General features: G+C 48.8%; 1 protein-coding gene across 1 annotated transcript; it reads left to right on the forward strand.

Annotated features, from left to right (window-relative positions):
- Positions 1-25,390, forward strand: Exosc10 (exosome component 10). Its single transcript, XM_008831651.2, has 25 exons — positions 1-159; positions 1,377-1,513; positions 2,928-3,051; positions 5,134-5,238; positions 5,327-5,492; positions 5,654-5,768; positions 8,253-8,328; positions 8,525-8,635; positions 9,002-9,145; positions 9,429-9,619; positions 10,216-10,372; positions 12,002-12,150; positions 12,301-12,351; positions 13,044-13,155; positions 15,290-15,340; positions 15,483-15,561; positions 15,657-15,763; positions 17,976-18,071; positions 18,319-18,393; positions 20,304-20,391; positions 21,724-21,797; positions 22,538-22,709; positions 23,340-23,401; positions 24,268-24,344; positions 25,259-25,390. Exons 1-25 carry the CDS (start codon positions 49-51, stop codon positions 25,287-25,289), a joined length of 2,661 nt encoding a protein of 886 aa, XP_008829873.1. The 5' UTR covers positions 1-48; the 3' UTR covers positions 25,290-25,390.

The raw sequence follows: 25,390 nt of genomic DNA on the forward strand, positions 1-25,390 counted from the left end.
TCGCGTCAGCCGGAAGCCTCGCGAGAAGAGCCGCTGCGGACCGAAAAGATGGCGCTTCCCAGTCCCAGGGAGCAGCAGGCCCCGCCGGCGACCAGCGCGACCAAGCCCGACGGGGAGATGGTGCTGCCGGGCTTCCCCGACGCAGACAGCTTCGTGAAGGTGAGTTCGCGGGTCCCGGGCCATCCCAGGAGCCGCCCATCCGAGCCGGAAGCGGGCCTGGGGCTGCAGACGTGGGGCCGTGGGCTTCCGGGGCCCTCGGCGGTGTGGATGGCCGGGATGAGGCCATGCGCGCCTAAGGGCCTTGTCCTCATCCGCCCGGCCACGCTTGGTCGTGAGCATCCAGGGAATGAGCCGCCTGGTGCCCCACCTCGCCGTTGCGCCACCTCCCGCCGGTCCCCCACCCCCAGGAACACAGAGGGTTTATTTGCTTGATGTGTTCCCAAAACACACAACTCTGTCATGAGGCCGTCACAGGATCGGCCATCCTTATCAATGAGACTGATAATGACATACTTCATTCACGTCGTCTATCATGACTTCATAGGTGACCCACAGTGAAACCCTGGGTTTCATTCCCACCAGTGCGTACAACCCAGCGTGGTGGCACATCCCTGTAATCCCAACACACAGGAGGTAGAGGAAGGAGCATCTGGAGTGCAGGTTATTCTCAGACTACATTGTGAGGTCCAGGCCAGCTATGTCAGACGTTGTCTCTCAAAGTGAAGGCTGGGGATATGGCCCAGTTGGCAGAGTGCTTTCCTAGTATGTGCAGTGCCATATATTTGATCCTCTGTACCACATGGACTGGATGTGGTGGTCCATGTTTACAATTCCAGTACTGGGGAGGTGGAGGCCAGAGAAGCAAAGTTCAGGGTCATCGTGGACAGTTCAGTGAGTTCCAGGCCAACCTGGAATACATTTTTTTTCTTTTAGATTTTAATTTTTATTGATATGTGTGTGTCTTTGTAGAGTGTATGCCACCTGTGTGTGGGTACCCAGAGGCCATATAGAAAGTGTTAGAGCCCCTGGTACTGGAGTCACAAGGTATTGTGAACCACTGGATGTGGGTGCTAAGAACTGGATGGGTGTTCTGGAAGAGCAGCAAGTGCTCCCAGCCACTGAGCACTTGTATTTCTAGGCCCCTAGGATACAAGTATCATTATTTTCTGACCAAGAAAGAATCCATGTTTAGCTGAGCATGGTGGTACTTGCCTTTTAGTCCAGCACTCAGGAGGCAGAGGCAGGTGGATCTCTGTGAGATCAAGTCCAGCCTGATCTACATAGTTCCAGGCCAGCTGGGGCTATAGGGAGACCCTGTCTCAAACAAGCAAAAAACAATTAATGTTTAAAATGTGTCATCTTCTCTGGATTTTCAGTTTGCACTTGGGTCAGTGGTGGCAGTCACCAAGGCATCAGGAGGCCTCCCGCAATTTGGTGATGAATATGATTTTTACCGAAGTTTTCCCGGCTTCCAGGCATTTTGTGAAACACAAGGAGACAGGTTGCTTCAGTGGTGAGTACTGTATTGTTTTATTGTGTTAATTGAAAGAAATAAAAAGAAATAGGAAATTATTGTTCCTGAAATTGAATGTAAATCAGTGGTAGGGGCATGGTCAGTGTGACTGAGTCCCTGGATCTGAAGCCCAGGACCAGCCAACAAAAAAAAAAACCCTGGCTCTGTGTCAATGACAAGTATGAATATTAGCAAGGGTAACACATGACCTGTGATTTTTTATGTGAATGAATGTTTTGCCTGCATGTATTCTAAGTATGTGTGTGCAGTGCACATGGAGGCCAGAAGAAGGTGTTGGCTCCCCTTGAACTGGAGCCAGAGACAGTTGTTAGCCACCATGTGGGTGCTGAGAACTGAACCTAATCCTCTGCGAGACCAGACCAGCCAGTGTTCTAACCACTGAGCAATCTCTCCAGTTCCCATATTTTTGAAATAGAGTTTCACTATATAGATTAGGATGCCCTAGAACTCAACAGAGCTTGCCACTGCCTCCCAGGTGCTGTGATCAAAGATGTACATCGCCGCCACCACCGCCACTCCCTATCCCCTAACATGATCTGTGGTTTTGTTTTTTTTTTTAATTTTTTAAAGATAAAGAGCTGGCAAAGTGACTTACATAGGTGAAGGTACCTACTCCCTCTCTCTCAGTATATATGTATCTTTATGTGTACCACATGCATGCAGAAGCCTGTGGAAGCCAGAAGAGGCTGTTGGATCCCCTGGAACTGGAGTTATAGGCAGTTATGAGCTGCCTGATACGGGTGCTGGGAACTAACAGGTCCTTTGTAAAAGTAGTATGCACTCTTAGACACTGAGCTATCTCTCTGGCCCTGAAAAAAAATTTTTTTAAGTTAAAAAACTTTGCTAGTTGTGAGATCTTGGGCAGTTTGTTATAGATGACCATCTGTTAATCACTGGGAGAAATTACCTTGAAGCTAATGTTTGTTTGTTTATCTATTTCCTTTAGAAACAGGGTATCACCAAGTTGCCCAGGCTAGCTTCAAATTCACTGTGTTTGGCCCAGGCAGACCTTAAACATTCAAACTTCTGCTTCAGCCTCCCAAGTAACTGGACTTGTACCACTAGGCTTGACTTCAAGCATTTTTTTTTTTTTTTTTGGTCTTTTTGAGATGGAGTCTCCCTGTATCCCCAGCTGTCCTGGAACTCACTATGTAGACCAGGCTGTCTTTGAACTCACAGAGATCCGCCTGCCTCTGCCTCCCAAGTGCTGGGATTAAAGGCGTACACACCATGCCTGGCCAGGCATTATTTTTGAAAGGCTTCTCTAAGGGTTGGAGTTTGATTAATTTCATCAGAGTGCTGGGATCCCTATGAGCCAAGCCATTTGAGTTTTTGCCCAGATTGTGAACAGGTACAAGAATATACACACTGACCTTGGTTTTCCTTTCTTTAGCATGAGTAGGGTAATGCAATACCATGGGTGCCGCAGCAACATTAAGGATCGAAGTAAAGTGACTGAGTTGGAAGACAAGTTCGATTTACTAGTTGATACCAATGATGTGATTCTGGAGAGAGTGGTAAGTGACTGTCCAAGCAAGTCAACTGCAAATGCAGAGATTTTTGTATCAAAATGCAAGGAGAGACACAGACGCTGGGTAACGAAAGAAGGAAGTTTAGCATATCTAACTGGTAGTAACATTCTCTTCTGATAGTTGGCCTTTTTTTAAAATATTTTATTTATTATTTTTATGTGTATGAGTATATTGCCTACATGTATGTAAGTACACCGGTGTGTCACACAGTGCCCATGGAGATCACAAGAGGTCAGAAGAGGTCATCAGATTCCCTGGAACTGGATTAAGGACAGTTGTTAGCCACCACGTGGATGCTGGAAATTGAACCTGGGTCCTCTGAAAGAGCAGCCAGTGCTCTTAACCACTGAGCCATCTCTCCAGCCCTGGTAGTTGGCCTTTTAACACTTAAGCAACTAGTCATCTTTAAAAACATAAAAAACAACATTGACTCCCCATGGAGGCCAATTTTTCAAATATCTACTTACACATTGCCTTGTAGACTTGCAGACCCTGTTTGTATTGCAGGAAGCCGCTCTCCAGCCCGTTTGCTGTTACTCCTATTACTCACATTCTGCTGAACACCCCATTGTCCTGCCCAGCACACTGTCAGTGCGGAATTCCATAGCAGAGCGTGACAGCAGCACAGAGACCATCTAAAATAATGCAGCCTTCACTTGGTGTCAGTGCTGCAGACACTGAAGTGGCCCCTAGATTTTCTGGTTTCTGTGTCTGCCATCCACCAGTTGTTCCTGGGTGTGCCTCTGCTCCTGGTGCTCATTGATGCTACGGGTTCACTTTACAGTTCTGTAGCCCTCACTGGCCTGGAGCTCAATGTGTAGACCAGCTGGCCTGGAACTCACAGAGATCCACTTGATTCTGCCTCCTGGTGGTTACAATTAAAGGCATGTGGCACCATGCCCAGCCTCCTCATTCTGTGTGTGTGTGTTCTCACTGATGGGGGAATCTAACCCAATCCACGTCCTTAGGCACATCAGGGAAGCTTTCTACCAGTGAGACAGACCCCCGAGCACCTATACTTCTGTAATTATTGCATACAGTCTTCTGATGTAGTTGATATATTACACACTGTTGGGTCATTTTGGACTTGGATCCTATTTCAAAGAGTTGATACTGAATGGTTGCTGCCTGCCTTGTCTTTGAGTGAAGGGTGCTATAATTTATTAGTGTGGCTCTGAAGTCCTTGCTTATGCAGTGATCTACACTGTGTGTGTGCAGATGAATGTACATGTGCATATGGGGGTCAGATCAGCCTCACGTGATGTTCTCAGGCCCTGTCCACTTCCTTTTGTGTTTCTACTGGCCTGGGTCTTGTCAAGTGAGCTAGGCTAGGTTGGCCGGCTAGCAAGCACCAAGCTGCCTGCCTGTGCCTCCCCAGCACTGGGACTATAAGTGCACAAACTACTATACCCAGCTTGATTTCTGGGGTTGAATTCAGGTCTTCATCTTAGAAGGCAGGCTTTTTACAGATTTTTTTATGTGTATGTGTGTTTTGCCTGAATGTATGTATATGTACCACATGTGTGCAGGTGTCTATAGAGGCCAGAAGAGGGTGTCAGATCCCCTAGAACTGTAGTTATGGGCAGTTGTGAGCTACCTGATACAGGTGCTGAGACTAAACCCAGGTCCTCTGTAAGACTCTTTAACTGCTGAGCTATCTCTCCAGACCTTTCATGCTTTATAAATAATTTTTAATTAACAAGTTAAAATTTCTGTATACTTCTGGTTACAGCATGTTTTGATATGTATTCATCTACTCTTTCAAGTATATATTATCCTGTACATAATTCTGTTAATATGTTTCTTTTGGGGAGGGTTTGGGTGTTATTTTGTTTTGTTTTGGGACAGAGTCTACCTATAGCCCTAGCTGGCCTCGAACTCTATGTAGACCAGTCTGGCCTTGATCTCACTTATATCCACCTGCCTCTGCCTCCTAAGTGCTGGGACTAAAGGCGTACACCACCATGCCCAGCTAATGTGAATGTATTTCTTGAAAATGTCAGGTAATTAACACTGTTAACCACCAAAAGAAGATACTAACCTTTTCTGCTGCTTTTCTGCTCTTAGGGTATTTTACTGGATGAAGCCTCAGGTGTGAATAAGCATCAACAGCCTGTCCTTCCTGCAGGACTGCAGGTCCCCAAAACAATTGTGTCCAGCTGGAACCGGAAGGTGAGGGCCCTCAGATTGCCTAGCAATGGAATTCCTTTTTCTAATTCATCAAGTTGCTGTGTTAAATATTTGTATATATTGACTATAGGCAGGAGAATATGGCAAAAAAGCAAAATCTGAAACTTTCCGACTACTGCATGCAAAAAACATCATCCGACCTCAGCTCAAGTTTCGAGAAAAGATTGACAATTCCAATACTCCATTTCTTCCTAAAATCTTTGTCAAGCCCAATGCTCAGAAGCCCCTCCCTCAGGGTAAGTGGTGCGGGCGCTGCTGGGTTTGAGTCCTTGCATCTGATGGAGACCCTGCAGGGGTCACGTCCTTCTGCACCTTATTTTCATCAGAGGAGCCATCAGCTCCTAAGCTAAAAGTGCCCCTCGTGTGATGGTGTGTCTGCCACTGCTTGCGTCTCCAGCTCTCACAAAGGAAAGGCGGGAACGCCCTCAGGATCGTCCTGAGGACTTGGACGTCCCCCCTGCCCTGGCAGACTTCATCCACCAGCAGCGAACACAGCAGGTCGAGCAGGACATGTAAGTGTCTGCCTGTGTCTGGGCTTTCTACTCGCCTCTCTGCCTTTTTGCGTTCTTTGGATGGAGTGTTACATAGCCCATGCGGGCCTCGAACTTAGTATGTAGCTAAGGCTGATCTTGCACTGCTGCTTCTACCGCAGAGCTGGCATGGCGGGCGTCCGCCCTCAGGCCCGCCTTTATGCTGTATTTACTTGTCTTCACGTCTATACTGTGAACATGAGAGCGCGTTGAGACAGTGGTTTCCACCTTGTCCTCACACAAGTCCGAGCATTTACCCTTATTTCTGTTTGCAGGGGGTCTGCACGGCACTGTTCTCAGCGTCATCCTCATGGGTGGTAGCTGCTCTCATCCCCCATTTTACAGATTCTAGAAAAAATTAGAGGTATTAAGGTCACAGTGCCAGAGTTTCAGCCCAGTGTACTTAAAATTGCCTTTCTTCTTCCTTTCTGAGGTAGAGGCTCAGACATGTGGGTGGGGCTAACTCAGAATTCAGCAAGGGAAAGGGCAGTTTTTACTCACAGTGTAAGCATCTTGGGAAAACTCCACTTAGGGCTGCCATAGAGACTCATACCTGTAATCCAAGAACTTGGGATACTTAGGCAGAAGGATCACAAGTTCAAGGCCAGCCTGAGCTACACAGTTCAGACTCTTGTCTCAACATATGAAAAAAAATTGATAAATAAACTTCACTAAATTAGCAGGTGGACTGGGAGTATAGCTTAGTGATAGAGTGGTCTAGCATGTCTGAGGGCCCTAAGTTAAATCCCCTGCATCAAAAAAATTAATGAAAACACCAGTGGAGCCAGGTGTGGTAGTGCACGCCTTTAACCCCAGTACAGGCAGGTGGATCTCTGAAGGCTCCATACCAGTCAGAAATACATGGTGAGACTCTCTTTTTTTGGTGTCCCCACCCCCACCCCTAGCGCCCTGCAAAAAAGACGGGAAGGGACTGGAGAGATGGCTCTGCAGTTAAGAGCACAGACTGTTCTTGCAGAGGATCTGCGTTAGGTTCCCAGCACCCACATGGCACCTAACAACCATCTAGAACTCCAGTTCCAGGGAATCTGACCCCCTCTTCCAGCCCCCACAGGCATTGCATGCACTGGTACACTTAGACATACACACACAAACAAAGATTTTTAAAAGTAGACCAGCGGAGCCTGGTGGCCCACGCCTTTAATCCCAGCACTCGGGAGGCAGAGGCAGGCTGATCACTGTGAGTTTGAGGCCAGCCTGGTCTACATAGTGAGTTCCAGGACAGCTGAGGCTACAGGGAGACCCTGTCTCAAAAAGAAAAAAAAAAAAAAGCACACCAGTGGACGTCAATATGATGCAAAAATGTTCTAAGAACTTTGTTAAGGGGCTGGGGGAGATGACTCGGTAGGTAAAATGCTTGCCGTTCAAGTGTGAGGACACGAGTTCAGATCTCCAGAACCCACATAAAGCTGGCATATTATCATGTGTCCTGTGGAGTCTGGGAAGCATGGACAGGAGAATTCCTAGTAGTTTGCAGGGCAGCCAGCCTGGCATATGTGCAGCAAACCAGAGACCATTTCTCAGGATAGAAGGCAAAGACTGACACTTGGGTTGTCCTGTGACTTCCACATGCGCCCCATGGCTTGCCCCCCCTTCCCCACACATGGCAGAGCTTTGCTGGTATTGACCTCGCAGTCCAGAGTCTGCCCTACCTTGCACTATGAGACCATGTGCCAAGTGCTAGAGAAACAAAGGGAAGGAAGGGTAACCTGCCCTCAAGGAGCTTGGCACAGCCTCTGGTTGTGGGGTTTGTTTGTTTAAGACAGGGTGCTCCTGTAGCCCAGCTGGCCTGGAACTGGCCATGTAGCCCAGGTTGATCTTGATCTCACAGAGATCCACCTGCCTCTGCCTCCTGAGTGCTGGGATTAAAGTCGTGCACCACCATGCCGGCCTGTTTGCTTGTTTTGAGATAGGGTCTCACTCTGTAGCCCAGGCTGACCTAGAACTTCCTTTGTGTGAAGACAAGTTATTTTCACAATGTGATCCTCTCATTTTTTGTTATTTGTTGTTGCTGCTGCTGGTGGACTGTTTTTTGTTTGTTTTGAGAGTTTTTTGAGACATTCATTGTCTCATGTGTCCTAGTCTGGCCACACTTTTGCCGAGTCCTGAGGATGACCTTGAACTTCTTTTTTTTTTTTTTTTTTTTTTTTTTTTTTTTTTTTTTGTCTCCCTGTAGCCCCAGCTGGCCTGGAACTCACTGTGTAGACCAGGCTGATGTCCAATTAACAGAGATCCACCTGCCTCTGCTTCCCAGATGCAGAGATTACAGGCCTGTGCCACCCTGCTGTTGGATGGAACATAGGGCTTTGTTCAGGGTAGGCAAGCACTCTACCAACGGAGCCGCATCCCTACCTACTCATTTGTTTATAGGCATTATATTCGAGCAGCTGTTTTCCCTTTGAATTGTGAAATTAACCAGTGTTTTTCTTTTGTGTTGCTATTACTCAGGTTTGCACATCCTTATCAGTATGAACTTGATCACTTTTCTCCACCAGATTCAGTGTTTCAGAAGCCCCGACCCCAGGTTAGTGCACAACCTGAATTTTGAGGCTGGTATCGGGGCCTGGGAAGAAGCGTCAAGGCACTAGTTTGAAATTTTGATTTTCCCTTCAGTTCCTTTAGGAGGTCGCAAACTTTGGGTCTTCTCTTGGATTTAATATGCATTTATCCTTTAGTGGGATTGGTGCTCAGTTGTCTTTCCCACCACTTTCTTGATCCAGTTGTACCGACCTGTGGAAGAAACACCCTGCCACTTTGTGTCCTCCCTGGACGACCTTGTGGAGCTCAACGAAAAGCTCTTACATTGTCAAGAATTTGCAGTAGACTTGGAGGTATCTTATAATTCACCTTGAGTGAAATTTCTAAATTTCCTGTGAGTTCACTTAGTTGAGATGTCAAAACTTAGCACTGATTTTAATCTTTGGGGTTGGGGAGTTGAGACAAAGTATCATGCTGTAGCCCAGGTTCACCTTAAACTTACTTTATAGCCAGGCTAGCTTCAAACTCCAGCCCATTCTCCTGCCTCAACCTTAATTTTTTTTCTGAAAATGTGTACTTCTGTAGCTGACTTCCCATAATTGGCAGAGGAGGGCTGACATGTAGCTCAGTGGGAGACCCTAGGTTCAGTCCTCAACACCACAAAATAGAAGGGTGAAGGGAGCTACTAAGTCATTTCCCCTGCTCTCCCTGTGTTTTAGCATCACTCTTACAGAAGCTTCCTAGGACTGACCTGCCTGATGCAAATTTCCACCCGAACAGAAGACTTCATTGTGGACACCCTGGAGCTCCGCAGTGACATGTACATTCTCAACGAGAGCCTCACAGACCCGGCAATCGTTAAGGTCAGCCAGGCTTTGTGGTCCTGCCTGTGGAGCAGGATTGCAGTGCTCTTCAGGATTCCACCTCACTCTTCCAACCTAGACGCAGTGAAGTTAAGAGGAAGCGGTGTCATCGTCCCTGAGGCTCCGAATACTAAATTGCTAAGCCTAGACCCCATGGGAACCCCAAGATAGCTTGTTACCACCCATAAACATAAACGGTGTCCGTAACTGTTTCAGGGCCCAGGTGATGACAGGTGAGTATCCTAGCGCTGGTGTGAGCTGCACGGGTTTTTATTGTTTTTAGGTCTTCCATGGTGCTGACTCCGACATAGAGTGGTTACAGAAAGACTTCGGGCTCTACGTGGTGAACATGTTTGACACACACCAGGCTGCTCGGCTTCTCAACCTTGGTCGTCACTCACTTGACCACCTGCTGAGACTCTACTGTGGTGTGGAGTCAAACAAGCAGTATCAGCTGGCAGACTGGAGGATACGGTCAGTATGCCCATGGCAAGACATGCAGACGGCAGAAGAAAGTGTGGTTGTTGTTAACCTGGAGGCCTGGTCCACCTTGTTCACCTTCCCATAGCCTGTTACTTCCCTGGGGCTGAAACAATCTTCCCATTTGCACATATCAGTATTTATAAATATAAAAAAGAAAAATGTATTTGGACTAGTGTGTCCCAATAGAAGATTAGTGACATCTGAAAACCCCCTCCATTATTGAGGCATTACCCTCCTCCCAGCCCTGGGCTGAATGCTATAGGGATAATGTCCTGGGTCATCCTCACACCAGCCTAAGTGTTTGACTCCTTTTCACAGCTGAGCAAGAAAGCTCAGGTTAAGGACAGACAACTCAGCTAAGCATCACATCAGGACTACAGCACCCTTATTTTAACTATACTATCACTCTGACTCTGCCTGGATGTTAAATAACAGTTTCTCATATTGGGATGCAGAAAGTATTGCTATGACCTTAGTTTGGAATCAGAATCGGAAGGGGCCCCCAAAGTCCTGGCACCCAACACAGACAGGTTGGATGGCTATCCCTAAGGAAATCCGTGAAGTCACGTCCTCTTTTGTAACTCTAGCCCTCTGCCAGAGGAAATGATAAACTATGCGAGGGATGACACCCATTACCTGCTTTACATCTATGACCAAATGAGACTGGCGCTGTGGGAGCGAGGCAACGAGCACCCTGCGCAGTTGCAAGTGGTGTGGCAGCGGAGCAGGGACATCTGTCTCAAGGTACCGTGTCACCAGAGCCACATAAACCCACCACCCACGCTGTCTGGTTCTGGTTGGGTTCTTCTCTTTAACTCTTAAGGTCAGCATACACAGTGGCTCTTGAGGCTTTTCCACACACATATACCATTATGCTTTCTTCTGCAGCCCCCTCGTCCACTGCCCCCCCTTCTCCACACCCCTCTTGCTGCCCCCCATCCCTCAGTAGTCCCCCTCTGCTTTCATGCCACATGAATTTATTGCCCTTGTTTCCCATATCACCTCAAGACCTCTTTGTCCCTTCTTGACCCCCTTTCTAGTTTTATGATCTGCACACACAAAAATGGATCTAGATTCTGCATAAGAGAAATTGTTGGGTATTCTGAGTCTGGCTTACTTAGCTTAACATAATGCTCTCACTTCATATGAGTATATTGCCTGCATGTATGTGAGCGTGCCCGTGTCGTACAATGCCACAGAGGTCAGAAGAGGGCTTCAGTTCCCCTGGAACTGGAGTTAAGGATGGTTCGTAGCCACCATGTGGGTACTGGGAATCGAACCCGGGTCCTCTGCAAGAGCAGTCAGTGCTCTTAACCGCTGAGCCATCTCTCCAGTCCCCAGAACCTTTTTCTTTTTAAAGCTACAATGGTGGCACCCACCTGTAATCCCAGCACTGAGGCAGGGATAGGAGTAACCTGGGGCTCATTGGGCAGTTGGTCTAGCTGAATCTGCAACTCCAGGTTTGGTGAGAGACCCTGTCTCAAAATAGTGTGGAGAGCAATTGAGGGAGATACTCAGTGTTGACCTCTGTCTGGCCTTAACAAGCTGCTCACAAGCACATGCAAATGTACACACAAAAAAAGAGAAACTACTGTGTTATACGTACCACATCTTTATCCATTTATCTTTTGACATCGGGGCTGGCTCCATCTCTTAGCTATTGTGAATAGAACAGCAACAAACCTGGACATGCAAGTATCTGTGATGTGTAGACCTAGATTCTTTCAGGTACATGCTCAGTAGTATAGCTGAGGCCTGTGGTAGTGCCATTTTCGGGCATTTGTTGTTTTGTGATTTGAGAAACCTCCACAGTGATTGCAGCAGTTTACATTCCCACCATCAGTGTATGAAGATGTCTTTCCTCCACATGCTCACCAGCATTTGTTGTCACTTGCTTACTTTTATTTGTTTGTCTTTGATGGGGGTTTCATGTGGTCTAAGCTGGCCTTGAACTCACTAGGTAGACAAGGCTGGAGTTGTGTTGACCAGGGTGAGATGGAATCTCAAAGCAGTTTTTTTTGTTGTTTTTTTTTTTTTCTTTTTTAGACAGTATCTCCCTGTAGCCCCAGCTGGCCTGGATTCGCTGTGGAGACCAGGCTGGCCTCAACTCACAGAGATCCGCCTGCCTCTGCCTCCTGAGTGCTGGGATTAAAGGCGTGCGCCACCACACCCGGCCCTTTGTTCTTTTAATACCAGAGCCAAGCGCCTTGAAGTGCCCAGGACACAGCTTTTATTTCGTTGGTCTCTTTTGCTCTTTTACTGTAGTGCTGAGGATCAAGCACGTGGCACGCATGTGGTGAGCACGTGGCAGCACTCGGTCACTGAGCCTCACCCGAAGCATCATTGAGCTTGAATATTCTCTGATGTTTGTAGAAATTCGTCAAACCCCTCTTCACGGATGAGTCCTATCTGGAGCTATACAGGAAGCAGAAGAAGCACCTGAACTCACAGCAGCTGGCCGCCTTCCAGCTGCTGTTCGCCTGGAGGGATAAGACAGCCCGCAGGGAGGACGAGAGCTACGGGTACGAGACTCAGGTTCCTTCAGTACTGTAGCTGATCAGCTCTGATAACAGGAACTTCTTTTCCTCTCCCATGAAGGCTGGTGTGGCATTACACATGTAGTGGTACTTGCTAGCTGAATTTAATGTGATCTTGTGTGTATTTTCTTTCAGATACGTTCTGCCAAACCATATGATGCTAAAGATAGCTGAAGAGCTGCCTAAGTAAGTCTAAGAGCGGACGGCTGTGCTTCACAGGCGTTTCTGTTGCTTTACCCTGTTTATGTAGAGGTCAGTGCTCCAAACTTGGAAGGCAGCAAGGCCAAGGGATCCACAATTCCTGCCTGAGGGCTTCTGGGTAAGAGCTAAAAACTTCTGAACTGGCATGTTGCCATGGCTATGCCTTGTGTCAAGTTCCAGTAAGTGTCTGAACCTACAGCAGCCCTGTAAGAGAGGAAGAACCATCCCAGATTCTTGCATCTGTACGTTTTCCAAGTTAAAGCCTCGTGTTTTAATCATTTTGTCATATTAATTGAAGCATACATAGGAAGAAAAAATTGAGACTCAACACTGCTGGGACCTGGCGTAGCAGAGTGCCTGTGCACTGCCCTCTGTGAGCTGCATTTTTTTCCTGTGGCTTTATTTTTTGAGACAGTGTCTCACATGGAGCTCATCATGGAGCTGAGGATGATCTTGAACATCTGATCCTCTTGCCCCTACTCCCAAGTGCTCAGATAACCAGCATGCAGCACCACACCTGGTTTACATTTGTGCTGGAGGTCAAGCCCAAGGCTTTGTGCGTGTCGGGCAAGCACTCTGCCAGCTGAGCTATGTCCACAGCCCACAGTCATTATTCTTGTCAGGGAGCCTTGAAGGGCAGTGCTTTGTGATGAGCTGAGTTTTCTTCTTGTTTTCAGGGAGCCTCAGGGCATCATAGCTTGCTGCAACCCAGTGCCCCCTCTTGTTCGGCAGCAGATCAATGAGATGCACCTTTTAGTCCAGCAGGCTCGAGAGATGCCCCTGCTAAAGGTATGTAGTGTTTCTGCTCCAGGCTGGACCCAGCAGGCCTGTTCTTACTGTTCTCTGACTCTGTCATCTCCGAAACCCCTGAGCTACTGCTCTCCTGTTTTGAATAACTAAGGATATCCAGTGGGTGTGCCTCCTTTGCTATAACTGCTTGCTTATTACTGGTTTTGAGATTTGCGGTATGGTTTTGTTTTTTTGTTGTTAGGGTTTGAGCCTAGGGCCTCCCTATGAGGCACAGGTATTCCTCCCCTGAGCTGTATATAACCTTAGCCCCTGCATTTTCTTTCTTTTTGGTTTTATCAGATGGTCTCCTTGTAGCCCCAGCAGGCCTTGAACTTGCTGTGTAGTCCAGGGTGGCTTGATCTCACAGAGATCTGCCTGCTGTCCAGCCTGCACTGCCCTCCCCACTTTAGGGACCAAAGGCGAGAACCACCATGCCTAGCTTTTCTTAATTTTTAAATGATATTTGTCTGCGTGTGTGTGTGCCACAGCACATACATAGAGATGAGAAAACAAACTTGGAGAGGTCGGTGCTTCCTTCTGTCACATGGGTCCCAGGTATTGAGCTCAGGTCTTTGTACCTGGCAGCAGTGCCTTTCCCTGCTCAGCCATCACACTGGTACCTGCACACACTTTATGAAAGCTCAACCTTACGTGAGGCGTGCTGGTGTACACCTTCAATCCCACCACTCAGGAGGCAGAGGTATCGGATTTCTGTGAGTTGGAGGCCAGCCTGGTCTACATAGCAGTTGCAAGCTAGCCAGGGCTGCATAGTGAGATTCTGTCTCCAAAGCTAAGCCTTATCCTTCATATTTTGTTGATTTGCCAGCAAGTGGGCGATTTAATGGTGGTTATGAGGCAGTTGATGTGGTAGATGGGGTTAGAGTAGGGATCCTGGCAGAGGGAGCTGGCGTGGAAGCCCAGGTGTGAAGCCTTCACACCCGAGTGCACATGGTAGCATGGGCAGGAATGTTCCATAAGGAAAAGCTGATTGCCTGTTCTTTCTGACCTTAAGGACTGCAGAGGAGTCACTCAGACAGCAGATAGATTTGCTGATAGTGGGGGTGGGATCAAGAGCACTCACTCCAAGGTCAAAGCCTAGGTGAGAGTGGAGGGAGGGGAACCAAGGATAGACATGGATATTCAGAAAAGCTGACTTTGTGATTCAGGGACATCCCACTGAATATACAAACACAGATGGTTGTAGCGGGGAGCACCTCAGAACCCCAGCACGTGGAAGCACAGGCAGAATCATCAGGAGTTCAAGGTCATCCTCAGCTATGTAGTGAGTTTGAGGCCAGCCTGGGCTATATGAAACCCTGTCTGAAAACAAAAAAAAATGCCTGGCAAGTGCTTGCTGCCAGCCTGACAACCTGAGTTCAATCCCCAGGTTTCACATGGTGGAAGGAGAGAACCAGTTCCCTCACGTTGTCCTCTAGTTGTGTGTGTGAGTGTGTGTGTGTGTGTGTCTGTGTGTGACTGACACTGAGTCCTGTGTGTGTGCGTCTGTGTGTGTCTGTGTCTGTGTGGCTGACAATGAGTCCCATGTGTGTGTCTGTGTGTATGTGTGTGTGTGGCTGACAATGAGTCCCGTGTGTGTGTGTGTGTGTGTGTGTGTGTGTGTGTATGACTGACCATGAGTCCCATCCCTAGTGCTACAAACAAGTCTTTCTTAGGTGTCCAGTTTGTATAATAGCGCACACTGCTGCCTGAGAGACTCCAGCTCTCTGAAGCCCTCGAGTCATGTAGTTCACGACACAGCTCTGTTAGGCACTGAGTAACTTCTGGGCGGCACTAATTGACAGAGCCAAGTGCTGGAAGAGGTGCAGGGTGAAAGGACATCTCAACCCTTAAGAGACCTCCTCAGAAGAGCAGGCTCCTGGGAAGCAGTGTCATCGACTTTACACAGCCTTCCTCAGTTTCCTCTTGTTTTTGTGTTTTTGTTTTTGAGACAGGGTCTTGTGTAGCCCAGGATAGGCTTGAACTTCTGCTTCTCCTGCTCCCACCTCTGGAGTGCTGGGATTACAGGCATGCGCCACCACACCCGCTGGGGGATCAAACCCAGGGCTTCCCACACGCTAGGCAAGCACTCCACCAGCTGAGCTCCATCCCCAGCCTCTTCTCCTTTCTTCCTTAGTCTGAAACTGCGGCTGGAGTGAAGAAGAGTGGACCACTGCCCAGCACTGAGGTATAGCACCAGCATCTCGTATGGGAGGGATGGAGATCAAAGCTCCGTGCAGGCCAGTCAGGGCTGCACCTGCACTGCTGGCTGAGAAATCCAGCTTGCTTAGGAATTTTACAAGTGGTCTGCTGGTTTCTCTTTGATGCAGAGATTGGAGAATGTTCTCTTTGGACCCCACGACTGCTCCCACGCCCCTCCAGATAACTGCCCGGTCACCCCAATTGTCGGTAAGATGGAAGCTTTCTAGACTCCCAAGAGGCAAGGCCAGTTTCCTGAGCCCAGAGCCCCCAGGCCCTGACCTTGCTGATGTCTGTGCCTCTAGGGTCTGTGCCAGTTCGGAAACAGCCGAGCCTCTTTGCGGACGGAAGAGAGGAGCCATCTCTGGATACCAGGTGCCTTCTTGCTACAGCTGTCATCACGTTGTTCAGTGTGAGTAACAAGAAAATGCACTGAGGCTCCTGGGGTTTGTCAGCTTATCGAATGGGCTGACTGCCTGGAAGTTGGCATGCACCTTCGAGGCCAGCACCAAACGCAACACTAGAGAAATGTGGGCACATGAGCTCTCGAGGCAGGGAGGGGGTGTCTTGTGGGTGCTGCATGGAAAGGAACCCTAGAGGAAAAGGTGCCGATGAGGAAGGTGGTGTGGGCTCAGGTGACAGACAGGAGGACCTAGACTGCTGGATGCCCACCAGGTAAGATGGTGCTCTGTCTGCTGAACTTAGAGGACATACTTTGCTCACGTTCCTGACACACCAAGCATCATCTCCACATCCTTTTAGGGAAACAACAAAAGGGATTGGAAACATTCTTTGTAGAGGAAGTGGGGAGCAGCCAGGGCAGGCTCTAGGGAATGACAGATTCTTGTTGCCTAACCCTTGGCGAGGCTATGGTGGTCACAGTCGTGAGTGACTCTGTCCATTCTGGAGACTCTGTGTGCCTTGCCTGCGCTGTCCTGTGTTCCAGAAACATGTGGCTATGACAGAGCCTTGTCTGTTGCCCCTGGGCTGCTGCTTTCTGCCCACAATTGCAACTCTAGGCTCCCTGCAAAAAGGAAGGCCCAAAGGGCTAGGGAGGCATTTGGTGGAAAATACTTTGCGTGTAAGCATGAAGACAAAGTTTGGATCCCCAGAAATCATGTAAAGACCAGATGCTATAGTACACATCTGTAACCTGAGCAAGCCATCAGTGATACAGGAGGCGGAGAAAGGAAAGTCGCTTAAAACTTGTGGGCTAGCTATCCTGGTGTACTCAGTGGTGAACAAGAAACCCTGCCTCAAACGTGCTGAAAGGTGACCCCAAGTTTCCTTTGACTTCTTACATGTGCACGCATGCACACACACAAGTAGACATACACAGAGACACATTTAAAAAGAACTGAATGAGTGCATTGTTAGAATAGAAGGCAGTGCACAGATAGAGCTGAGCGCTATGGACACCAGGTGTTGGGGGAGGAAAGCTGTTCTTCCCAGAACTGAGAGAGGAAGCAGGAGTAGTATCTTCTTGAACACAAACAGGTACTAAGCTTTGTAAGTGATAAATCATGGAGCAGCTGGGGCCCTGGAGGCTACAGGGTTAAATCAGACCAGAATGTTGTACCAGGGCCAAGATGAAGGGTCCCCTGCAAAATGTACTGCCTGAGAATAAAACTCTACTCTCATTTATTAATGGAAGTTTAGATTGAGTCTTGCTGTGGTGATTGAACAGAAAGCTCTAGGAGCCTTGGTTGACCACATGTTGGTAGGCACTGTCAGGTGACACAGCAGCTAATGTGCTTACGTGGACCTTTTTTTTTTTTTTTTTTTTTTTGAGACAGGGTCTTACTCTAGCCCCCTCTGGCCTCAAACTTCCAGTTCTTCTGCCTCGTCTCCCAGTGTGGGATTACAGGCATGTGCTGTCACTGCTAGCTAGTGTTCATGAACTTGAGGCCACATCAACATGAGAGTGCTCAGTTTACTCTGAAGAGTCTGTAGTTTCTACTGTGTTGCAAGCACATATAACTACAAATTAAGCAAAAGGCACTGAATTTTTGAACTCAGTTGGAAGCAAAGTTCTGTTGCATATTTTCATTGATTTCCTATCAAGAGCTATAATATTAAATTTCATGTGTCAGTTAAGACCCAGGTAGACCTGGGTTGAAATCCCTGCTTGGGGTCTAGAGAGGTGGCTCAGAGGTTAAGAGCACTGGGCGCTTTTGCAAAGGACCCAAGTCTAGTTCCCAGAACCTACATGGTGGCTAGCAACTGTCTGTAACTCCAGTTCCAGATCTGATATCCTCTCCTGGCCTCTGAGGGCATTGCATGCACGTAATACATGCATGCAAAACACTCATCACATAAAATAAAAATTAATTGATAAAAAAAATTTCAGCGTGCACTGGGCGTGGTGGCGCACACCTGTAGTAAGACTTTCCTGCTACCTTTCAAAGTCAGAGCCTGTAAGATGGTGAGAGCACCAGTCACCTTGTAGGTCGTGAGGCACAGTAAGAGTTCATCAGTTCAGGAGATAAGTACTATGTGTTATTCAGGAGAGTCTGAGAACACATGGTCACTATTATTGGAACTGCTGTAACTGTTACTCTTGCTTTCATCCTGATGTCACAAGAACATGGTTAAAAGTGACTGGTTTGGGTCTGTCCCTGCAGGAACCTAGTGCCGAGGAAAATGGAATGACTCCATTGACAGTTGCACAGAAAAAAGCCCAGAATATAATGGAGTCCTTTGAAAACCCATTTAGGATGGTGAGTAGTAGTTGCGTCTGCACAAAGCCAGCAGGCGCTGCAGGGAATTCTGCTGCAACACGTCGTTGTACCTGGGAGAAAAACAGTAGGACTTTGGAGGGGGACCTGAGTCCGGCGTGTCAGTTATCCCTGGTATCCAGGTTGGGACTCTGAGTTGAGACCTAGTGGGACCACACTAGCAACAGTAGTGCCTCGACGGGCAGGATACTTCCTCTTGGCGTCCTCTGTGACTGTTTCCTTTCTGCAGTTCCTGCCTTCTCTGGAACACAAGGCCCACATCTCTCAAGCAGCAAAGTTTGATCCTTCCTCAAAAATTTATGAAGTAAGTGGATTCTCAGAGTGGCTTTCTAGGAGGGGGCTCCCTGTTTGAACGAGTAGGCAGGCACCATGTGGATGGGCTTCAGATCCTGCATAAGCCCTTGAAAATGGACGCAAAGGCCCTTTCTGTCAAAGCATGCTTCTAGGGAGATGAGCAGAACTTGCAGTCAAGTTCCCAGAAGCCCTTGGAAGTCTCTTTAAGAAACAGGCTTTGGAACCAGGTATGGTGGTGCACACCTTTAATCCCAGCAGAGGCAGGTGGATCTCTGTGAGACAGAGGCCAGTCTGGTCTACATAATGAGTTCCAGGCCAGCTGGGGCTACACGGAGACCCTGTCTCAAAAACAAACAGGCTTTGAGGCTGGAGGTGTAGCACAGTTAGTAGCATGCTTGCCTGGCATGCGAGAAGCTCTGGTTCAAGCCCCAGTTCCACATAAGCCTGGCATGGTGGCAGACATCTGTAATCCCAGCACTTGGGAGGTGACGGCAGGAAGATCAGAAGTTCAGAGTCTTCTTCATCTCCATAATGAATTCTAGGCTAACCTGGACTACATGAGGCCCTGCCTCAAAAAAGGCTTTGGTTTCAGGGGCCTAGTGAAATAGAAGAGTGCTTGTCTTATATGTGAGACCTTGGATTCAAACTCTAGCACTGGAAAAAAAAAATTGTTTTGTGTTTTTCTAATTGAGTAATTTACATGTAATAAAGTACAAAAGTATATAAATAGTATAGTTTATTACATTTTTATATGTGTATGTTGCTTTAAGCCTCTTAAAAGTTTTGCAGCTTAAATTTGAAAAGCACTGTGTTACACTGTGAGGTTTGTTTTTAGTTGCATTATGAAAGATAATGCCCCTCCCATGGGTCCATTCAGTGTTCCTGTGACGGACAGCGAGTTGAATCAAAGCTTCCTCCATCCCCGCAGCAAGGATGAGCTCTTGACACCCAGTAGCTTGGGGGTTAACCTACTTTTAGAAAGGGGGAGTCCCAAGGCCAACAAGATGGCTCAGTAGGTGAAGGAGTCTTCCACCAAGCCTGACCGAGTTTGACCCCTGGAACCCAGATGGCAGGAGGAGAAAATTGACTCCCACAAGTTGTATTCTGACTACCACATACTCTGCAGTGTGCACACGTATGCACACACACAGAATAAAATGTAATCCAAACATTTTAAAGGACAGTGGGGAGTCCCGAAGCTGGAGACTTGGTTTAGTGGTAGTGCACTTACCTAAAAAAAAAAAAAAAGAAGCTGGGCATGGTGGCACACACCTTTAGTCCCAGCACTTGGGAGACAAAAACAGGCAGATCTCTGTGAGTTGGAGGCCTACCAGGGCCACATAAGTGAGACTTTGTCTTAGGAAGAAAATCAGAAATGGCGAGTCTGCAGTACACATCTTTAATCCAGTACTTGGGAAATGGAAACAGGGATCTGTTCAAAGTCATCCTTGGCTATATGACAAGTTGGCAACTAGCCTGGACTCAGAAGCTCTGTCTCAGAAACCAAAATAAGAGTGGGAGGGAGTCAAGTGGGCTTTGCTTGTCCTGTGTCGTCCCCATCCGTCCCCCAGTGAGGCGCGCTGAGCAGCTGTCCATCCCTTCATGTACTTGAATCACCTAGATGATGGCCTAAAGCCACCTCCCTGAGTGGGATGTAAAGGAAAACATGGTTAGCTCCATTGGGATGCTGCATACAGGCACCTCCAGCATGGTGCCTGGGAAGGAGTTTATAAACAGTGTCTTTGTGTTCTTAGATTTGCGATCTGTGACTTAGAATGTGTGTACTTATTAGGTCAGTTGTCTCAAAGCCAGTGAGGTCAGTAAGGTACTCCTGGGTGGGGCTAAGTCTAGGAGGATTTTGGGGGGGTTTTGTTTAGGGTTTGTTTTGGGTTTTTTTGGTCATGTCTGTTTTCGTTATAGATCAGCAATCGCTGGAAGCTGGCCAGCCAGGTACAGGTCCAGAAAGACTCTAAAGAGACGGCCAAGAAGAAGGCAGCTGAGCAGACAGGTAGTGTTCGAGCCCTTGTAAATAGGGTCTTTGTGAAGGGACACCCCTGGCGTTTCTGACTGAGGGATATCTGGTAGGGGTCCCAACCCTGAGTGGCAATGAGCAGGGCAGGCCCAGCCCCACTTCTGAGCTTAACTTCTGCTGAAGATGGTGTATGGTTAACCCCATGTGTGCTCTGCCCTTCTGTCCAAAAGCAGGAGGCAGTATGCACAGAGCTAGGCGGAGTGTGGCTGCATAGCTGGTTAGTCACTGGTGGGAAAAGGCAGTCAGTCGCACATGTGAAGTGGAGCAGAGACATGCATGGATCTAGGGGGAGAGTGGACCAAAGGCAGAGTCACAGCCCTGTGCTGTAGCTTGCTGGCATGCCCAGGAATAGCACGGCAAGGCTGCTGGAAAGGCCATGAGCAGGGGGTGGGGGTGGGGGGCTAGATTTCCCTGCAATGAACTGGGCAAGGCTCTGAGCAGAGGAGGGTTTCTGACTAATAGGCTCACAAAGATCATACTAGCTCAGGGCTGAGAGTAGATTAGAGGGAAGGAAGGACTGAGGTCCACTTAAGAGACTCCACTGAAGGCCAGGCATGATGGTGCATGTCTTTAATCCAGCACTCAGGAGGCAAAGGCAGGTGAATCTCTGAAATTGAGGCTAGCCTGGTCTACATAGCAAGTGCCAAACCAGCTAGGGCTACAGGGAGACCCCGTCTCAAAACCCCTCACCAAAAAAGAGAGAGAACAGAACAGTAAGAAGTGACTGGCAGCCAGGTATGGAAACATGCCTTTAACATGCCTTGGGAGCCAGAGGCAGGTGGATCTCTAAGTTCAAGGCCACCCTGGTCTACATAGTGACTTCCAAACCAGCTAGGGCTGCACCCTGTCTCAAAATGAAAACAAAACAAAACCAAAAATGGTGACTGGCATGAAGTCAGAACCTGGATTCTTTCTGTCATAAAGCTAACACTTGTCAGCTATAAGCTAGATGTGGCATGTGAAACAAAGGTGTGCGGATGGTAAAGGGTTTGTCTGAGCAGCTGGAAGGATGGCGTTGCCTGTTGTAATGAGTCTTCTGAGCCAGCAGAGGAACCATCTTGCAGGGGAAGCCTCGCTCCTGGCTGTTGACAAGGAGGGCTGGGATCCCTATGGATACTCTCAGTGTGGTAGTTGGCCTGGCTTCCTGAGAGAGGCACAGCAGGGTGGGCCTGTTGGATGGAATCTGAAGGGGAGATGAGAAAGCAGTGAGTGGAGCAGCAGGGTGGAGGGAGGGATGGCTGTGCTGGCTCTTGGGCCCGGGTCAGGTGGAGAAGTGGCAGGAGCTCCACAGACAGTTCTCTCTCACAGCTGCCCGGGAGCAGGCAAAGGAAGAGTACACGGCTGCGGCGGGACAGGCCATCCCTGTGCGGCAGCAGGCTGCGGTACGTCTGCCCTTTCTTTTGAGAAACAGATAGCCCTGGTCATGCTCACGATTTCCTGGACCATTATCGGAGGGTTCACTCCACAGCTCAGATTAAGTCATTGTTTTTTCCAGCTGCCCTGGCCTTGTCAGTTACTCTCTTCCCCAAACCAGCTGCCATGAGAATTCTCTTCCATTTCTTCCTTTATGTCTTTGGTAACCTGCCATAGCGCTGGGCTGTGGCATGGCAGTGGACAAGCCTGGGGATGCTGCTGCGCTGCACCCTCCTCTAGAGACTTTGCTCGTACTGCACCCAGAGCATTCTCAACCTGCCCAAGTGGCCTGTGACATTGTCAGTTAGGACCTGGCTGCAGTTCCTAAGCCAGAAGCCCAACCTCAGCTCCTGTCCCCACTGCTGAAGCAGCCGAGTCCCTAGCTAGTCTGGGTTGAACCTCCCAATCTGAGATTGCTCATAGTCCAGAACACCCCAAGTGGGCAGTGCTACACCATGACACTTGGTTTCATGCACAGAATTACTTGAAATACTGTATAACATTCCATTCCCTTCAGACTTTGTGCGTAAACTGTATATGAAATACAAGTGAATTTCATACTTAGACTTGGATCCTCTCCCAAGATACCAATGCAGAAAAGCCAAAATTGAAGCAAATCTGAAATCCATCTGCCCCAAGCCTTGCAGACAAGGGCCCAGAGGCAGCAGAGCTTCTGCGCTCACTTCCCTCCCCGGTTCTCCACCCATAGCTAGAAAATGCCACTAAGAAGAGAGAGAGAGCCACAAGTGACCCGAGGGCCACAGAACAAAAGCAAGAGAAGAAACGACTCAGAATCTCCAAGAAACCAAAGGACCCAGATCCCCCAGAAAAAAATTTTACCCCTTATGACTACAGCCGGTCAGACTTCAAGGCTTTTGCTGGTAAGAACAAGACTGGACCCTGGGGACGCTTGGCCATTTGAGGTCAGAGGAAGCTGCAGAGTGCAGGAGGCACAGCTTCACTGATGTGTACCCTGCCCAGGACACGGCTGGCTCAGTGGCACAGACAGAAGGCCACCAGCCCCCTTTGAAGTGAGTTCTCAGTAACCACCACGGTGCTCGGGAAGGAGCCCTGGCTCCATTCCCTTTCCACAGCCACAGGATCAAGACTAGGTTGAAGGTACCACTAAAAAAGCCCAGGAAGTGACCTCCTGTGACCCCTTAGCCTAGAGGGTCCCTGTGCCCAGAAGAGGTGCACATGGCACTGACTGTGGCCACCTTCAGAGCAGCATACCCCTTGGAAAGCAAGAAAGCAGGGCTGAGCAGTCCACACACAAGGGCTTTGTCATGGACAGGGGCATCAGATCTTGATGCAAAAGTGGTGATGTGCCCCTGCCAGCCTGGGAACAGACCTGTGGGAGAGTCCGGCCTTGGGGCTGCCCACAGCTCCTAGGAGCATGGGAAGGGGATGGCAGACAGGCGACTGGCACTTTTGAAGCCCAGGCCCCTGACCTGATGTCAGCCATTGTGTTTGTCCGCTCACTAACGTGATCCCACCTTTCTTACTCCTAGGAGACAGCAAATCCAAGCCTTCCTCCCCATTTGACCCAAATAAGCCAGCGCCTTCTGGCAAGGTAAGGCTGCAGTGGGCAGCTAGCATGCTCATGGAGCTTCTGTTGTCCTTGCTTGGCTGCAAGGATTTGTCCAGGAGCCTTTTCCTTTGCGTCCTTTCCCTCACCTCACTTCTCCCCAAGTGTAGACAATGCCTAGCGATTGTCCCAGCAGTGTTTGGGGGGGTTTTGTTACTGGTTTTGTTTTGGTCTTTTTGAGACAGGGTTTCCCTGTAGCCCCAGTTGTCCTGGAACTGGCTATGTAGACTAGGCTGGCCTTGAACTCACAGATCCGCCTGCCTTTGCCTCCCAAGTGCTGGGATTAAAGGTGTGCACCACCACGCCCAGCCTCCAGAGTTTATTTTAATTTTTAGTTTATTGTTAGTGGTGGAGGTGCAGGCATACTACAGTGCACATGTGGAGAACAGAAGACAACTTTGAGGAGGTCTCTCCTTCCACCATGAGTTTGCTAGCCTAGACCTCATGATCCTCCTGCCTCAGCCCCCCAAGTGCTAGAGTTGCAGGTGTGTGCCACCATGCCTGGCTTGGCATCGGTTGTAAAGATATTTCAGTCTGCTGCCTGGGAATCCTAGCATAGGCTGGAGGCGCTCCGCATGCCCTGGAGGGGCTGCATGGGGAGCTCCTAACTGCATCCTCCACACTCAGGCCTGTGTGAACCAGGCTGAGTGTAAAGCACAGCAGGAAGTGGGTGGGCTGCACAGAGCTTCCTGTCCCTGGGCAGCTCATCGTGACAGCCTTACTGCCTGAAATGTGGGGAGGTGGCCAGCACACCTGCGGTGCTATGGTCAGAACTGGCTGCCTGAACTCGAGTGCTTCCCCATGTTGGGTGGTCAAGGTGGCATTGGCTTATATGACTCTTCTCTTTTCAGAAATGCATTGCAGCCAAGAAATTTAAACAGTCGCTGGGGAACAAAAGCATGTCTTTTCCAACCGGAAAATCAGACAGGTAGGTAGGAAGACCAGACCACAGGAAGGCCTGCCCTCTGTTCTGGGGCAGCAGCAAAGGACCCCTCCAGGGGCACGAGCTAGGGAAAGGAGAGCCCCCTCTGCCAGGAGGGGACATCTGCTCCATGACACATACCACATGACCACTGCCTACTTCCCAGGACATCCATTCCATTGTTCTCAGCTTGCTTTTTAAAAAAAGATTTATTGTTAGCCAGGCGTGGTGGCTGAGGCAGAGGCAGGTGGGTATCTGTGAGTTCAAGGCCAGCCTGGTCTACATAGTGAGTTCCAGGATAGCTGGGGCTACAGGGAGACCCTGTCTCAAAAAGACAAAAAAAAAAAAAAGATTTATTGTTTATGTGTGTATTTTGCCTGCAGGTATTTAAGAGCACTACATGCATGTAGTACCTGCAGAGGCCAGAAGAGGGCATCTGAGCCCCTAGAACTGAGTTCTAAATAGTTGTTAGCCATCATGTGGGTGCTGGGGAGCAACACAGGTCCTCTGCAAAAGCAGCCAGTGCTCTTAACCTCAGAGCTGGCTCTCCAGCCCTCTTCTCAGCTTTCTTATACTAAGAGTTTCTGGGGTCACCTCAGAGCATATGGGTATTAAATGTTTATTTCTTAAGGATCAGAGTGAAATCGGTGAGTTTGGGTTGTCTCATAAAGAGTAGTTTCATGCAAGCACCAGCTGCTCACACTAGGTCAGACCCTCTGCTCAGGCTCCCACAGACCCTGACAGCCCTGCAGCCTCAGGCTCCACGCAGTTCAGCCCACACCCCGCTCCACCAGTGCAAGCCTTGCATTGCTGTCCTGCTCAGTCCTCTGGGACCCTGAGCAAGCCCATCCTTCTCTGTTCCTAAGATTTGCACAGCTCCCAAACGGAAAGAAGTAATTGGTTTTCATCTCTCTCTGCAGAGGCTTCCGGCACAACTGGCCGAAGAGATAGTGTTGGAGGAGACCCCATAGCTGCAGGCTGGAGGCACCAACTGGCACTGCTGGTTTTGTACAGACTCATTTTTAAATCATTAAAATTAATTCCTACTGGAA

This window comes from Nannospalax galili, unplaced genomic scaffold (assembly GCF_000622305.1).
Source record: "Nannospalax galili isolate Female #2095 unplaced genomic scaffold, S.galili_v1.0 scaffold870, whole genome shotgun sequence".
Classification (NCBI taxonomy): Eukaryota; Metazoa; Chordata; class Mammalia; order Rodentia; family Spalacidae; genus Nannospalax; species Nannospalax galili.